This window comes from Camelina sativa, chromosome 10, assembly GCF_030686135.1.
Source record: "Camelina sativa cultivar CO46 ecotype springtype chromosome 10, ASM3068613v1".
NCBI classification, from domain to species: domain Eukaryota; kingdom Viridiplantae; phylum Streptophyta; class Magnoliopsida; order Brassicales; family Brassicaceae; genus Camelina; species Camelina sativa.
Window position 1 is genome coordinate 9,757,307 of NC_141889.1, and position 16,240 is coordinate 9,773,546.

General features: G+C 33.8%; 4 protein-coding genes and 1 long non-coding RNA gene across 8 annotated transcripts; 4 read left to right on the forward strand and 1 right to left on the reverse strand.

Moving 5' to 3' along the window:
• Positions 1-1,535: 1,535 nt before the first annotated feature.
• Positions 1,536-2,156, forward strand: LOC104718345 (uncharacterized). The gene is made up of 2 exons (XR_756367.3): positions 1,536-1,674; positions 1,810-2,156. It is a non-coding gene; the product is annotated as an uncharacterized LOC104718345 (long non-coding RNA).
• Positions 2,157-4,416: 2,260 nt separating this feature from the next.
• LOC104718346 (transcription termination factor MTEF18, mitochondrial-like) lies at positions 4,417-8,121 on the reverse strand. The gene is made up of 2 exons (XM_010436071.2): positions 7,133-8,121; positions 4,417-7,019 (listed from the first exon to the last, which is right to left on the reverse strand). The coding sequence occupies exon 2, from the start codon at positions 7,011-7,013 to the stop codon at positions 5,247-5,249; it is 1,767 nt and encodes a 588-aa protein (XP_010434373.1). The 5' UTR covers positions 7,014-7,019; positions 7,133-8,121; the 3' UTR covers positions 4,417-5,246.
• Positions 8,122-8,463: 342 nt separating this feature from the next.
• On the forward strand, positions 8,464-10,950 carry LOC104718348 (uncharacterized). 4 transcript variants are annotated; one of them, XM_010436073.3, is made up of 8 exons: positions 8,464-8,593; positions 9,187-9,401; positions 9,489-9,577; positions 9,661-9,808; positions 9,905-9,979; positions 10,072-10,269; positions 10,372-10,431; positions 10,618-10,950. In XM_010436073.3, exons 2-8 carry the CDS (start codon positions 9,288-9,290, stop codon positions 10,744-10,746), a joined length of 813 nt encoding a protein of 270 aa, XP_010434375.1. In that variant the 5' UTR covers positions 8,464-8,593; positions 9,187-9,287; the 3' UTR covers positions 10,747-10,950. The 4 variants fall into 4 exon arrangements, with proteins under 4 accessions (XP_010434375.1, XP_010434374.1, XP_087325635.1 ...); XM_010436072.3 differs by having other exon boundaries at positions 8,586-9,098; XM_087469509.1 differs by having other exon boundaries at positions 8,593-8,765.
• A 602-nt stretch (positions 10,951-11,552) lies between these two features.
• On the forward strand, positions 11,553-14,163 carry LOC104718349 (ras-related protein RABF2b). Its single transcript, XM_010436077.3, has 8 exons — positions 11,553-11,790; positions 12,137-12,214; positions 12,324-12,491; positions 12,579-12,627; positions 12,748-12,821; positions 13,621-13,714; positions 13,805-13,948; positions 14,058-14,163. Exons 1-7 carry the CDS (start codon positions 11,752-11,754, stop codon positions 13,903-13,905), a joined length of 603 nt encoding a protein of 200 aa, XP_010434379.1. The 5' UTR covers positions 11,553-11,751; the 3' UTR covers positions 13,906-13,948; positions 14,058-14,163.
• A 152-nt stretch (positions 14,164-14,315) lies between these two features.
• On the forward strand, positions 14,316-15,501 carry LOC104718350 (heat stress transcription factor A-4a-like). Its single transcript, XM_010436078.3, has 2 exons — positions 14,316-14,886; positions 15,014-15,501. The coding sequence occupies exons 1-2, from the start codon at positions 14,677-14,679 to the stop codon at positions 15,182-15,184; spliced, it is 381 nt and encodes a 126-aa protein (XP_010434380.1). The 5' UTR covers positions 14,316-14,676; the 3' UTR covers positions 15,185-15,501.
• The last annotated feature ends 739 nt before the right edge of the window (positions 15,502-16,240 follow it).

Here is a 16,240-nt window from a genome sequence, read left to right on the forward strand (position 1 = left end):
TGTTTGTCGCACGCTTGTGTTTGATTAGCCTATTTTATCAATTCATTAGGTTGATGAGCTTCTATTCGTTATCTCCCTTTGGGACTGAATGAATAATGGTAACAATTATGTTTGCAAAAAAAAAAAGGGTTTATGACCAACCAATCAAAGTTGAGAAATTGAAAGAAAATTAATTTGGTTAATTAAAGAAACAATAGAAAATTATAAGCATGGTAATATATGAATCCCAAATCATTCAAAGATTAAAATATAAACATCTAAAAATACTACAATAAAATTTAAAATACAGTATTAGAAAAATAAGACTCATATATTAATCTTTTTTTTGGTCAACATATTAATCTAAACGATTCCCAACCGAAAAAGAAGAAAGTAGTAGAAAATTTTGGTTTAAGAAAATAAGAAAAATTTACCTTTCCATTAAAATATATTCTCAATTAAACAGAGTTGAAAGCAATGTTTTTGAATAAATTATTTAAATATGAGGTGATCTTTGATTATATAGAAGTGAGTACAAAATTTAGAATTAATAATTAAAAGTATATTTTCCTTAATATTTTTTTCTATTTTTTTTAATTAATCACTTAAAATTAAAAATAAGTAAATAATATTATAATTTCGAATTTTATGAAATATATATATAATCTCCTTATAATTATTTTAAAAAACTTTGTTTTTTTTTTTCTAAATTCTGAAATTTTTATAATTATTTTTTTACTTTATTAATATTTTTTAAAAACAAAATATTTTTTTTTGTTGTAATCAAATTCTTCCTATTAAATATTTACACATATCAAAATGTTAAATTGATAACTTGACACATGTCAAAATCTTGTTAATGGCTAACTTTCAAAACCCAACTTTATATACTAAGACCAATTAGATATATTGAACCTTATAAAACAGTCAGACAATAATAGAGGTAGAAAACAAATATAAAAATCTAAATCTTGTGGTTTGAAAGAAACAAATAATGGAGCTACCACGTGAAAAAACGTATTTTACTGCAAATCGAGAAATACTAGATTTTACAAATCTAGAAAGGACCGTCGCTGACACTGTCATAGACATTTTTTTTTCCTTGTTTGGCTCCGAGTGTTATTCGTACTATTACATAATTTTACAAAAATGAAGCAAAAAAAAAAAAACTTTAACTTAAGCATGTATTGGGTGTTTTTGTTTGAAAGAAATGGCACTGTATTAACCTTCTGTAACTTTTTACATGCAACTAAGTAATACTTAGATTAGATATAATATAAGTGGTTACTTTTTTTTAACAATCAGTAGGATTATTAGCATGCATCGCAGTTCTAAAGCCAACTAGCCAGGTGTTGGAGGAGCTTGAGCAAGTGTCTCATGGAGGAAAACAGTTTTTAAGCTTTAATTTGTACCAATAAGTTAATAACAGTCCTGGTTGGGTCTACTACAAAAATAATGCATAAGGCCATAGTGATGACAGGTAAATGACGACTTGTGGTCACGAGGCTCCACAACAACCGACAAAAAAATAAATACGACGACAATAAGTGCTGCTGAGCATGAGTCCATTTATATATATACACATCAAATTCAAAGTGAAACAGAGAGAATAGAGACTAATTAGAGAGAAAATGGGCATGTCAACGAAGTCAGTTTCTACATTCGCCATCTACTTCATCCTCCTGTTTGTCTCTGGTAAATTATTGTAACTTACTACTCACATATTTGTTATAATTTGGGGTTCATACGATCCACTCCATAAAAGTATTTTTAAGCTCCGTGATCGCAGCAGCAACAATCCGTTATATGTGCTTAAATTTATCTGAGCAGAAATAGCTGAGATAGGAGCTCAGGATGGTAGCCAGACAGCCAGTGCCTGAAAGAATTCAGCGGTTCGCCTTTAACCTATTGTACGGCTAGGGTTTTTCCGTCGCTGTGTTATCATGCCTGTCGTTCCAACAAGGGCGCGAAAGGTGGGAAATGCGATGGTGATCTTAAATGCATCTGCAACTTCTGCAGCGACAAACCTTACTATCAGTTTCTAAGTAATGTTTGAATCTTGCATGTGTAATGAAAGACTCAAAGGTTAATTAAGTGGTCCAAGAAATAATGTAACGATAAATAATTAAAAATAAAATAAGAAAACGCTAGACGTTTCGCGTTTCCTTGTGTTACTATTACTAATGTCTAAATGATGATAAGTGGATGTGGATCTCCTTAAAACCGATCTCGCACAAGTTATAGATCAAGCATGTGTCAAGAAGATTTCCATATAGTCTTCCTCTCTTTCAGCCTTCGATACGCAAACTAAGTTGAAAATAATCGCTTTCTTTCGTAGTGTTTTCTACTTATGATGCAATTCCGTATGCTTATGATGAAGATTGGCTTCAGAGTTTTATGTTGATGCTGTAAACCCAAAGGAATAAAATGAGGTTAGATGCGACTTCGGTTTCCTCACGGGTGAAGAAGGGAACTTTTACTAAAAAGAAACAAAAAAAACAGATAATTGATATAATAGATTAATATATATATATATATATACTCACTAAAAGAAAGTAACTAAACCTAATCTATTGATTAGTTTTTGCCATTTACAATGTACCATATTATCTATAAATAAATAAACAAAGTAGAAGAAAATCGACTATTTGATAAAGAAAAATTGTTGGGTTCAACCACTCTCATTTATCCTTCTTGATTAACCAATCAAAACACAACAAACTACCATATCATATCATGTCATATATATAAAATAAATCAAAACTAAAATAAAAAGACAAAACAAATTAAGGAAACCAATTCTGTAGATTTTTTATTAAGGAAATTATGTTAGTTTAAGCTTATAAAATAATGATTAGAGTTTAGATTTTACAATTAAATGAAATCATATGTAGGTTTGGGTTTATAAAAAAGTGGTTAGGGTTTAATTTTTACAATTAAACAAAATTATCTGTCGGTTTGGGTTTACAAAAGAGTGGTTAGAGTTTATGATTTAGATTTTACAATTAAATGAAATTATATATCGGTTTGGGTTTACAAAAGAGTGGTTAGAGTTTAGGGTTTAGATTTTACAATTAAACAAAATTATATGTTGGTTTGGGTTTACAAAAAAGTGGTTAGGGTTTAGATTTTACAATTACACAAAATTATATGTCGGTTTGGGTTTATAAAATAGTGGTTAGAGTTTAGATTTTACAATTAAAGAAAATTATATTTTAATTTGGGTTTATAAAAAGTGATTTGGGTTTAGATGTTATAATTTAAAACTATAGTATAATGTTCAGAATTAATAATTATAAAATTAATTGATATACAAAATTTATTTCCTTAATCAATAATTTATTTCTTTAACTAAGAGAGGGTGAATAAGTCAAGAATTGTCCTTTGATAAATAAACGAGGAAAATTTTTTGGGTTCACCCCTAGGAGTGAACTACTCTTATTCACGCCCTCTTAATTAACCAATCAAAATACAACAAACTGACATGTCATATTAGATTTATAAAATAAATTAAAATTCAAATAAAAAGACAAAACAAGTTAAGGAAACCAATTCTATAGATTTTTAATTAAGGAAATTATGTTGGTTTAGGTTTATAAAATAATGATTAGAGTTTAAGATTTTACAATTAAACGAAATCATATGTCGCCGGTTTGGGTTTACAAAAAAGTGGTTAGGGTATAGTTTTTACAATTAAACAAAATTATATGTCGGTTTGGGTTTACAAAAAAATTAGAGTTTAGGGTTTATATTTTACAATTAAACGAAATTATATGTCGGTATTGTCTTCTTGCTCTTCTTATTTTAAACTACTATCACATTATGGTGCCTAGTACTCTTTATACCTGCTGTTTATGATCTATTCTTCTTTTTACTTAACAGTGACTTGGAAGGATGTACAGATGATATAAACACCATTCTTGAAGAGATAAAGAATCTTGAAATCACACCAGAAATGATTAGGAATTTTTTTTCCCAAAGTTAATTGGGATCAATTGGGTATCAAGAACCGTTCTGATGCAGAATGTGAAGCCCGGTAAGTTCCTCCTCTAGTTGAACTTCTGGTTTCTTAGATAAATATCAACAACGTATTATGTATGTCTCATTGTAGGTGGATGAGCTCAGGAGATGAATGTAGACAAGAAAATGAGAGTGAAGACAATGTAAAGGAGAAGAATCAAAGACGAAAACGCACAAGTGTTGCATCAAATGACAACCCTGTGACAACCAACTGCCCCCAAGACAAAATTGGTATCAAGAAGCTTAAGCCTAGGAGGAAAGTGTCTGCACTAGTTCTTGTCGAGAACCAATATGCACCAAGTTAGGTTTTTTAACTTTTTTTTGTTTGTGCTCTTGAAAATTTTGTAAGTTGATAGAAAAACTGTAATATTGTCCATGATTCTAACAACAGAGATATTGGTTCGAATTAAGAACAGATTCGTGAAACTAAGGTACTGATAGAAATGGTAATTGTACACATGTGCGCATTTTTATAGCTACGGTTACAAAGTTACTACATATAAAGCAATTGGCTAATCTCATGGATCTTGAAGTAGCATACTTATTAACCTGAAAACTGAGTGGATTCTTCATACAGACATGAGTAAATTGCGTCTATTTATGCACAATGGTCAAGCCATATTACCATATGCTCGATCTTGTGGTGTTCTAAATTCCTTAGTCTTGGTGGAGTACTCAACTGCATTACAACAATGACTAGTGTTCTTGGTTCTTGGAGTAACAATGACTGCTACCTGTTGATGAAGTATATCTTCAAATGTTAAACAATGTGCTTTCCTTCCCTGAACTGAAGCAGTCATCTGAGTCAGCTAAGAGCCTAACTTGCCTAAGATAAGAGATGCGTTCAGCAACAACTGTAACACACTACCATCAGTACTGTTTACTTCAAGAACGTTAGATGTGTTTATCCGTTTACAGGAAAGCTATTGCAACGGTCTAGGAGGGAACACAAAAAGGCTGCAAATCTTCTCCAGTACTGTGTACACAACACTTACAATGAATTCAAGCAGTACAGGGTAAGCTTTGAACTAGCATTCTAGATATGCATCAAATCTGTAACTCCGCAGATACTTATTGATCTTTCACAAGCATCGGAATGAATCTCTACTTTTCATGCCTTCTCCAGTCCCTTCCATTTGTTTCATTAGTTGGCATTAATATCAATTCACACCTATAGCGTCGCATCAGCACATCCTTCACTGTTTCAGTTGTACTAAATTCAAGAAATAGTGCCAATAAACTTCACTCTAGGTAGATGATTGTTTTATACTTTCCCAAATGGCTGGACCTTCTGGGTGGACATTGACAAAATACTTCACAAACCGGGCATCACCGCAAGTGAGAATAGTGCTTGGTGACAGCATTGGCTTTGCTGCATCTCTTTCCCTCAACCATAAGTACATTGAGAATCTGTGATGTATTCTCTGCATATCATAACACAGATATGCCGGGAACTTTACCAGGGATTCAATTGGATAGCCAAGACGTTCAGTTAAGGAATGTATCTTTTTCTCTATGACATCTTTAGACAAGTTAAGTATCATCGGAGCATGCCTGATGATTTCAGTAACCACATTATGGTTTAAACCGGCTTTCACAAGGCAATCAAATCTCTCCTGCAGCTGATCTCCCCTCCCTCGAAACTGTTTTAGAGCCTTCACCATCTCATCCGAGTTTTCTAAATACCCTAGCCTCAACAAAAACGCTGTCTTCTCTGAGTATTTCCTCGAGTCTTCCGAAAGAGGTTTGCTTTTTCTCTGCTTCGTTGCAGAAACAAAACTGAACAATCTCAAAGGCTCTTTCTTTAAGATCTGACATAGCTCTTCTTGTCTAATGTTCAAACTAAGACAAGCAGTTCTAGGTGCTTCCAGAGAGCATGAACCAATAAGCTCCATGTGACTCTGCATAATCTTTGTGATAAACTGTGTTTCCATTCTAATAGCAATCAAGAAATCCAACGCCTTCTGAATATTTTTTACGCATCTGTCTGACAACATCTCTGGGTTGTCTATAAATAGCCTATAAATCTCATTCACTTGAAGCCCCGCTTTAAACAACCTACCAAACAGAACATAGAATTTCTTACCGGAGCCTTCCATCACCAAAGCTGGATACGTTTTCAAAAGACTACTCAACTTCTCCTCTTTACATCCCACTTTATCAAGAAACTCTATTGTCTCCAGAATTCTGCGCCACCTATATGTTTTCCGGTCAGACAAGTACCGACCAAGCCAATCACATCCTACTTGTAACCCTTTCAACTTATCAACTACAGAAGACAATTCAGCATCAATCCCACCAACCAGCAGTGAAGGGCAACTAGTAACTAACTTGATAACTGTAGCCTTGCTAAGACCCAAATTTTCATAATCTCTGAGTTTCGACGCCAACAAACTAGATTCATATCTAAAAATCTCTCTCGCTTCTTTATACATACGGCCAATCTTCCCACGCGGGATACCATAGTTGCAAAGAGCATGGAAGTTCTCAAACATGATACCATCATCACTCAAATACATTAGCTTCTGTGGAAGAAACGGTTCAAACTCATAAGGACACAAACCCAAACTCTCGAAAAACGGCTCAAACTCGTTTATGGGATTGTACCTAAGGAATTTAGTCAACCCTTCGGATACATCCTTGTGGTTATCATCAATCTTGGGCAACAAAGACGACATAAAACACGGAGAGTTCTTGCTTATATGCTCTGCATCAGTAAAAGTAAAGCTTCTAGTATAATGCAAGTAGTCAAAAAGTGCTTCTTGAGCTTGATTCCTACTAACCCTTGGAACTGGATTAACGAAAAACCTAGTGGGTAACTGAGACGAGTGCTGCTGTAACTCAGATTTATCCTTACGCACACAGCTTTCAACCTGAAAACTCCGCATCGTAAACGAAACACGAGAAAGGTCGGACCTTTGACCTTGGTTTTGAAGAGGAACCGGAGATAAAGCTATATAATTGTTGAAATGTGAAATCATATTCAACAGTTTATGAACTCTGCACAATAACATCGCAACCTAAAAAACAAAGTAGAAACAGATGAAAGTCACAATCAAACGCAGAACTACGAAAAATTCTCAACGCATCTATCAAACAAGTAATGCTTAATCTTCCAAGTATGAACCTTTACCTGAAATTAAGGCTTATTGTGCGCTTGAATCAATCATTTTCCCAAAGATTCTTAGGGTTCATAGCCAAATCTCAATTACTTTGCTAAAACCTTGTTCGGGATTAAGATCTATGTGAAACTACAAAAAAGTCCCTTAAGTTTTGTAATTATACAGAAACGACCGTAAGTTTAAAATTTCGAATTTGTGGAATACGTCCTTAACATTCTGGAACCTTCTAAAATGTTGTATAAGAGTTTTCAAAATGTCACATAGGTATCAATAAGTGTGTCAGCAACACTTGGCCTTTAAACCAGTTAAAAACGTGAGATATTATTCTCTTCTTAATACCGAATTTAATAGACTTGTCAAGTTTAGACGTGTCAAAAAGTGATAAATATATCCCACGAAATCGTGTTATTAATATGAACGTTACATATTCTTTAAACAATATGGATCAATTAAACCATAAAAACGACTTCAAACCCATCCAAGTGGTGATTTCTTTTGTTTTGATTATGTTTACAAGATTGAAAGCAGAAAGAAACGGTGAGGTTTTTTCACAAACATTTATGTTTTGTGTCTTTTTTTTTCTTTTCATAAATATGTAACTTTTAAGTCGTTTAACCAAAAACGAAATACATGTAACTTTTTCTTCTTAAGTCAATTTCATTGTGGTCCATGATTAAATTTGTTAGGTTATCATCTTCAAGCTAAAACGCCTACCAAACGTTCAATAAAATTTTTTTAATCATAATTATAAATTTATAATTCTCAAAATAGTTTTTGATAAGTGCATTTAATTCAACATGATAGAAAATAGATAAGTTCAATCTGTTGCATATGTTTTTTTGGTAAGGAAATCTGTTGCATATGTTATGTACTTATGTGTTCAGAGGAATGAATTAGCTTTGCAAAAACCGGTTTTATGTAAAAATTGGTGGCTTACTCGGAACAATTTCATCATGCATATAATTTTTTTTAATTTTTTTTTTGTAATTTGTTTCGGATTGATTATAGAGTTTTTCTCAATTTGGTGATGCATATAAATATAAACATTTTGGCAGCAATGCTTTTTAAACATTAATATATATTTGGAAAATATATAAATATATAATTATCAATATAAGAAAGTAGTTATTTTAAATATCTTCAATGTACATATTTATTTGAGATATTTTAGATAACAACATGTGGCTTAATCTTATTCTCTAAATATTTTAATCATTTTTTATTGTAACTTTTTTATATTCAAGATTTGAAACAAATTATGTAGAAGCCAATTATCAAAATTTCTGGAAATTAATTCAAAAGGAAAATTCTAGGCTCCTCCTAGAATCCACCTACCTCACCTTTTTTATAATACACAACCAAAACAATATTAATCTATTGCTTTGTATATCAAAAGTTACATTATTCCATTGATTAACTAAACTCTCTCCCTTAGGTTTTCTTGCACACACGATTTAAAAGTCTAAAACAAGGTTAGAATCTTGTTCTGCTCCTTTTGTTTTCTCCCCTAATACTCTCAGTTTGATTATTATCATCGTTATTTTTTCACTAATTAAATCTCTCGATTATTCTTAAGATAACAACAACTTGTGAGTTATATTTTTTCTTCTAATTACTGCACCCTCTTGCGCCACAAGTAACTTGGTAAAAAGATCTTTTACTTTACATGGATAATTTCTCGAAGTTTCTGAAGAAAGAACCCTTTTTTTTTTTTTGTTTGGTCCTCTACTTGCAATCTCAATTGCCTCTGTAACGTCCTTACTTCCTTATCATTCTCTTGGCGTTTCTTCTGCATCTTTTTGCGGTTCACGTGTTGATTGCTTCTGTCTCCCATCTTTTTGTCTGTTTTGGCAAAATTGGGTTTTCTCTGATAAAAACAGAGTCTTTCAAGTTTCTTCTACTTTGGGTATAACGAAGATCCGATAAAGTTTTATATGGTTTCTTTTTGATGTCGCATAATCCTAACTCCTAGGAAAGGTTCAGATTTTCTTGGTTCATATTGTGTTTGTGAGAGTGACTTTAGATAAAGACATATAAACGAAGTCTCTTTCTCTATGTATTTCAGTAATGATGATGATGAAGCTTGAGGGAAGTTATTAGTTTGAAGAGGAAGATATAAAACCATTCACAAAAGAGAAGAAATTGAGAACTAGAGAGAGACAAATCATGGAGATCAAGTCTTACCAAACTCAAGCAGAGCAGTTTGTTGAACACTACTTATTAGCAGATCCATATCTTCCATATACTTCTGTTCTTGCTGGAATCTTTCTCTGCAAATTGGTAATTCTTGCTTGATCTCTTCACTTCATTTTATTTTGGTTCTGTTTTAAAAAACATTGTAGCTTATGGCTCTTTTTTCGATAATAGGCATATGATGTTACGGAAATATTCAGCTCAATTCATATCAAATCATACTCAGCTCTCACAAAACTAAAGAGAATTGAATGGAACAACAGGTGATTATACAAATATATATAGGTTCCTTGGTTTAGCCTTGTTTTGGTTCTTATCACTTTGGCTTGTAATGTAAACATGACAGGGGGATATCTACAGTTCATGCAATCTTTATCTCATTCATGGCATTCTACTTTGTGTTCTTCTCTGATTTGTTCTCTGACCAAATAAGCCATCAAGACTTTAACCTTATGGTGTTTCGTAGCTCTCCTCTTTCCAACTTTGGTTTAGGAGTACGTTTTGATCTCCTTTTTTTTCATTCATTTCTCTCATCATAAGTGCTACATTGATAAACCTATCTGATACTTTGTTGTGGTGTGTTTGCATAGGTATCAGTTGGTTACTTTCTTGCGGATCTCGCAATGATCTTTTGGTTATACCCTTCTTTAGGAGGATCAGAATATGTAAGTCAGACAACAATTAAGTAAGCTTTTATGTGTTGTGTTCTTCCATTTGGTTCAGTTACTTGATAAATCTTGATCTTTTCTTTCTTCAGATTTTCCATCACTGCTTGTCTGGAACAGCAGTAGCGTATTCTCTCTTCTCTGGAGAAGCTCAACTTTACACATACATGGTTTTAATCTCTGAATTGACTACACCCGAGATTAATCTTAGATGGTACCTTGACTTTGCTGGTTTGAAGCGATCAAAAGCTTATCTTATTAATGGAGTTGCCATTTTCTTTGCTTGGTTGGTGAGTTGATTTTTTTTTATTTAAAAAACCCTTTTTCAGTTCGTTGTAAATTCAGAAAATGTCTTGGATTCAAGTTCTCTCAACTTCATGTTTTGTTTGCAGACAGCAAGAATTCTTCTATTCGTCTACATGTTTTACCATGTCTACACCCACTATGATCAGGTAACCAAGCGTTCGGTTTAGGTTCTTTCCAGACCGAACCAATTTGCAAACAAACAGTCTAGTCTTTAGGAAAAAAGTAGGAATTACTCGGTGTTTTTTCTTTTGGGGATGTTGTAGTGGTTGGTTAATTATAGAGGTAACGAATTAATGATCTATTTTCTTTTGTGTGTGTGTGTGGGGGGTCAGGTGGTACGGATGCATACGTTCGGTTATCTACTGGTTTTCGTTGTACCGATTGCATTGAGTGTCATGAACTTGATTTGGTTTGGTAAGATAGTGAAGGGATTGAAGAAAACTCTTGAGAAAAGACACTGAAGAACAATAAATCTTGTTTTTTTGGGTTTCTTACTTCTTAATGTAAATATAAAGCTCTTGTGTTGAATTTTTACAGATTCAAAAGCACAAATAGTTTTTTTTATTCTACTGTTTACACTTACTGTAAATTGGTGTTCAAAAAAAAAAAAAACCATTATTGTAAACACTAATAATATCTCAAAAATTACATCAGAAAATTATTAACGCTAATAGTCTCTATGCATATTCGAATTCTTCGGGTGCTGCTGTATCTAGCAACATTGTGTTCAGAACTTCAGACATGTCAATAGTAATTGTTAGTGATAAATATTTCTAAGAAAAAATCTAAACTACAAAATTTAAAAGTCTCTAAAATCTCAATATATATCACTTGGAAAACTTAACAAGATTTTGTTGTTACTTGAAAATATATATCTAAGCAATGCAAGCAAAGAAATCTCTACAAACACAGTCATATGTGATATGTCACTATCAAATGTTTCGCATTAGAAATGTTCTTCAAAACTGTCATATAGCATATGCACATGAAGAAATAATTCGATTGTATTATTAAAAAAATAAAAATAAACTCATAACAAAAATATTGTGTAAGTTCACAGGAAAATAGTTGGAAAATATTAATTTTCCCCATTACAAATGATATACTATTTATTATTAACAGTAACAAGTAAATTAAAGGTTGCTTAAAAGGAAGGATTATTATTAGTTTTATTTGTATTTCTTCCAAAATGTGTATATTCCTAGTTTTCGTGTGATATTTACTTGCCGTGTAATATTTGTTTCCCTTTGTAAATTATTTATAAAATATATAAAAATTATTAGCTTTTTTGGGATTATTAATACAAAGAGGAGGAGGAGGAGATTGGTTGTTGTTGACGACGACGCGTTTCCACTTTTGCAATTTTTATTTTCGTCTCCGACTTTTTGAATCTTGTTCAATCTGAGTTTTTGAGCTGAAGATTTTATCGTATCGACCTGTCTGTGATTCTCATCAGATCGATCATCATGGCTGCAGCTGGAAACAAGAGTATTAACGCCAAATTGGTCCGTCTTTTCGTCTTTCTCTTGTGCTCCCTTTTGAATTTTTCCCCTCCGATGATCGTGAAATTGAATTTACAGAAACTTTTGCTTTTTTTTTTTTTTTTTTTTTTTTGGGGTTTCGGGATGTGTGATTGTGTTTCCAATTTTGGAGAATTTTGATCTGTGATGTTTTGAATTGGACAACTTTGAATCGGATTTTTATTGTTAGGGTTTTATGTTGGATTAAGCTGATTTAGTTGTTTTCGTAACAGGGTTTATAGTGATTTAGCTGCGAGATGCTTGCAAACATTGTTTTTGGTTTACTTATTTTTGATTTTGGTTCTGTGTACTTTGGTTAAGTCTTCTTCAGGTGTTACTTGGAGATGTTGGTGCTGGGAAATCAAGTCTTGTCTTACGGTTTGTCAAAGATCAGTTTGTTGAATTCCAGGTTAATATGCCTCTTCTTCCTATTTGATGATCATGTTCTTGTTGTTCTAAATTCACATATTCTGTCTGTGCTTTCTTGACTTTGATGTTTTTTGTTTATGTGTTTATAGGAATCAACGATTGGTGCTGCTTTCTTCTCACAAACATTAGCTGTGAACGATGCTACTGTCAAGTTTGAGATTTGGGATACAGCTGGTCAGGAACGATATCATAGTTTGGCTCCAATGTACTACAGGGGTGCTGCTGCTGCAATCATTGTCTTTGACGTTACGAATCAGGTAAAAGAGTTAGAAACTGGTCAATAGTTGCAGTTCAGTGGCTTTCTACTAAATGGTGTTTTTTAAAATCTTTTGCTATCTTCTCAGGCCTCGTTTGAGAGGGCAAAGAAATGGGTTCAGGAATTGCAGGCACAAGGTATTGTCTAAGCTAAGTTCCGATTTTGATGATTATTTTATCACTTTTCAGTTACTGGTAGTATCAAGCTTTAGTTGCTTTCATGTGGTGTTTTACTATATAAATGTTTTGTGTGAATAGGTAACCCTAATATGGTCATGGCCCTTGCTGGCAACAAATCTGATTTATTAGATGCGAGGAAGGTGACTGCAGAGGTAAGCAAATCCTATTCTGTCCGGACTGGTTTTTTTTTCACATGTTGATGTTTTGGATTTTGCTGTCAAGTTTAAAATTGAGCTATGTGTTATAGCCTAAGAGCTGATCCATCATGACAAACGTGTTAAAGCTATATTTTGAATTTCTCACCGGTCATGTTTGACAGGGACCAAACCATTAGGTGATATTCTCTTTGTTGTATAACTACAATGTACCTTAATGACACTAACCTGACAAACCAAGCCACCTAAAAAGACCCCCACCCACTCAACAAATCATAGTATAGGATTTTTGTATAGATAGTTAGGTTTTCATCAAGCAGTACAGAGCAATTTTCTCTAACAGCTTTGGAGAGAGATTTAGTTGTTTTCAGAAAGAGTTACTTAAGTTGTCATCAAGCAGTATCAAGCGCTTTCATAATGAGCTTTGGAGAATGATTTTGATTTTTTCATATGACTTACTTACCCCGCTATCCAGTGTTTTTTGTTCATATTTTACTCTGTTATGCCAAAAGCCTAAAGTGTAGATAGTATCATTTCTCAACACTGAACGTTTTGAAGTGTATGTTAGAATTATTGTTGTGCGTTTTAGTTTAACTGCGAATTGCATCTGATCTTTTGTGTGTCAGATGTAAGCATCCCTAATGAAGTAGGCATTATATACACCCCTTAATGAGTGAAGAATAGCTTGTTTCTCAAATTAGAATTTTCAACCACACTGAGCATATATGTTTACAACACTTCTGAATCTCACTGCTTAGCCTAGTTCCTGATATCTCGCACTCTTGGTCCTTTGCAGGAGGCACAAACATATGCTCAAGAGAACAGTCTTTTCTTCATGGAAACTTCAGCGAAAACTGCGGCTAATGTCAAAGAGATATTCTATGAAATCGGTGAGCTTTCGTTACACTCTGAGAATTAGTTCAAACAATTTTTGTTTCTTGTATTAAACCCTAACATACTTTTAATTTTGACCGGTACAGCAAAAAGGCTACCTCGAGTACAGCCAACAGAAAACCCAACAGGAATGGTTCTCCCAGACAGGGCCATGGATAGGGCAGTGAGTTCATCTTGTTGTGCTTAGTTACATGTAATGGCAGACACTTCTCTTAAAAAGAGATCTTTTGGTCAGTCACTTTGAAGCTATGGACTTCTGTGTTTGCATCTCTTTGCTTTGTTTTTGTGTATTGAGATTTGATCTCTTTACTCTTCTGTAAATAAAATCTAATACTGCAGTAACTTAGTGCGTGAGAGGCTATGGATCCAACTGTCACAACACAAAAGCTTCGGAACTCTAAAATGTTATTGTTGGAAATATTAACGCAAACATTGCCGACAAAAAGGAAAGCAAGCTTTGTCACTTTGTGTCATCGTCAAAAGAGGATTTTTGCTAACTGTTAAAAGTTCCTTAATTAGATTATAGAAAAACTTTAGCTTTAAAATACAACATACACTATAAGGTTATAAAAACTGGGTGTATAATATGTATCTTCGAATGAACTATCACGGATTATTTCCTTTTCTATAAAAGCTTAATTTTGTGAATATTTCCGGTAAATTTAATAAAGTAAAATTCTGTTTGAAATTACTGCTTGGTTTCTTAAGAAAAGAAAAAAACAGAGAGAATAAAAATCTTATTAAAAAGCGGTATATTTTTTACCCCAAATTTTTCTGTTAAATTAGAGGTATATGGGTTAAAATAAATAGTTGTTTCCGTCAAGAGATAAAAGAAAAAAATATAACTTGTGTTCTTTGTTAGGGTTAGGGTTAGGGTTCATAGAGTGCGTCAGATCGGGATTCTTGTTCTTGCGCCATCTGTTGTTCGTTAGTTCGATTTGAAGTGTGTTAAGGAAGGATGGCTCACAACTTACTAAAGGGATTGTCAGTGTTCCCTATGAGAATCTATAATCTTGTGGAAAATCCTTCATCGGATCCAATAATCTCATGGGGCAAAGACAACAACAGTTTCGTCATCTGGAATCTTGAAGAGTTTATTCGCAGATACATTGTTCACAAGTTCGATTGCAACAGATTCTCAAAGTTCCACGCTGATCTTAGGCATTATGTAAGTTTTCTCTTTACACCTCCCAGACCCAGGGATTTTAAATTAATTAGAAATTGTCTAGTCGCTTTATCTCTCGATCTTCGTCCAGTTTCTGAATCTTGCTGCTATATGTGTTGCTACTTGGTAGGGCTTTAGAAGAATTAAGAAGGGATCTGGGGAATTGGAATATAGACATGAAGATTTTGTGAGAGGCCAACCTGAACGTATGAAGACGATGGTGCTCAAAGCTTGGAGGAAGAGCAGGGCGAAGTTTGAAGCTAAAGAAGCTGCAGAGGAAATGCGACGTTTAAAGATTTGATCAGATTCAGAATCATATCTCATCCTGCTGCCTGCTTGCATGCATTTATATGAATACACTTTTCCATGAGTTTGTTTGATGATTAAGTTACTTTCTTTGTATAATAATATACTTTTAGTAGTGGCTGGCTTTGATGCAATATATTTGAAGTTACATGTATGTAATGATGGCACGTACACTTCTCTTAAAAGAGACCATGTGTTTGCGTCTCTTTGCTTTGTTTTTCGTATTTGAGAGTTGATATCTATACTCTTCTGTAAATAAAATCTAACACTCAAGTAACTTCACTGGTAATTGAAATCTATTAAAATCTATTAAAATCCTTCATTCAATAACATCCCCTTAGTGCGTGAGAGGGCTATGGATCCAACTGTCACAACACAAAAGTTCTACCTTACCTCAGTCCATCTTCCGCTGGGTCCATCTTCGGATATTCATGTTTGGTGTATTGATTCAGAGGAGCTTGACCAGTTCTCAACCAAGAAGACTTGGGAGGCCATGCGACAAAGATCGTCTCTACAACCGTGGACAGAGCACGTATGGTTTAAAGGTCATATCCCCCGCCATGATTTTATCATGTGGTTGATGCACTTGGACAGGTTACCAACAAGAGATAGGCTCGCAAGATGGGGAATGCAACTCGATCCACGCTGCTGCTTATGTGGATCGTATTTGGAATCAAGAGACCACATTTTCCTCCACTGCGAAATCAGCGAGGTCCTTTGGAGCAAAGTCACCCATCGGTTGGGCTATTCTGCTTTCTCCTTCCACACCTGGCTTGCGTTCTCAGTCTGGCTTGATACCAAATACTCCATCTCCCCCCTCAGCCTCCGTCGTCTTGCTGCTCAGGCCACCCTCTACTTTCTTTGGCAGGAACGAAACAACATATATCACAACAAGATCTCCACTGATGCTCTTGTTCTCTTCAAGAAGCTAGACCGCCAAATCCGGGATGCCCTCCTAGCAAAGCAACACCGGAAGCAGTTCGCGCATCTTCTCCAAACCTGGCTGGATTATGACTAGTTTCTCTACTCATTAATCGGTTTTGATTCGAAT

Excerpts from the sequence above, each read along its gene's own strand:
- LOC104718349 (XM_010436077.3), top strand. The coding sequence starts at position 11,752 with ATGGCTGCAGCTGGAAACAAGAGTATTAACGCCAAATTG. Across the intron at positions 12,492-12,578 it reads TCTTTGACGTTACGAATCAG|GCCTCGTTTGAGAGGGCAAA; the intron begins GTAAAAGAGTTA and ends CTATCTTCTCAG. Across the intron at positions 13,715-13,804 it reads AGAGATATTCTATGAAATCG|CAAAAAGGCTACCTCGAGTA; the intron begins GTGAGCTTTCGT and ends TGACCGGTACAG.
- LOC104718350 (XM_010436078.3), top strand. The coding sequence starts at position 14,677 with ATGGCTCACAACTTACTAAAGGGATTGTCAGTGTTCCCTATGAGAATC. Across the intron at positions 14,887-15,013 it reads ACGCTGATCTTAGGCATTAT|GGCTTTAGAAGAATTAAGAA; the intron begins GTAAGTTTTCTC and ends GCTACTTGGTAG.
- LOC104718346 (XM_010436071.2), bottom strand. The coding sequence starts at position 7,013 with ATGTTATTGTGCAGAGTTCATAAACTGTTGAATATGATTTCACATTTC.
- LOC104718348 (XM_010436073.3), top strand. The coding sequence starts at position 9,288 with ATGGAGATCAAGTCTTACCAAACTCAAGCAGAGCAGTTTGTTGAACAC. Across the intron at positions 9,809-9,904 it reads TTTCCAACTTTGGTTTAGGA|GTATCAGTTGGTTACTTTCT; the intron begins GTACGTTTTGAT and ends GTGTTTGCATAG. Across the intron at positions 10,432-10,617 it reads TCTACACCCACTATGATCAG|GTGGTACGGATGCATACGTT; the intron begins GTAACCAAGCGT and ends GTGGGGGGTCAG.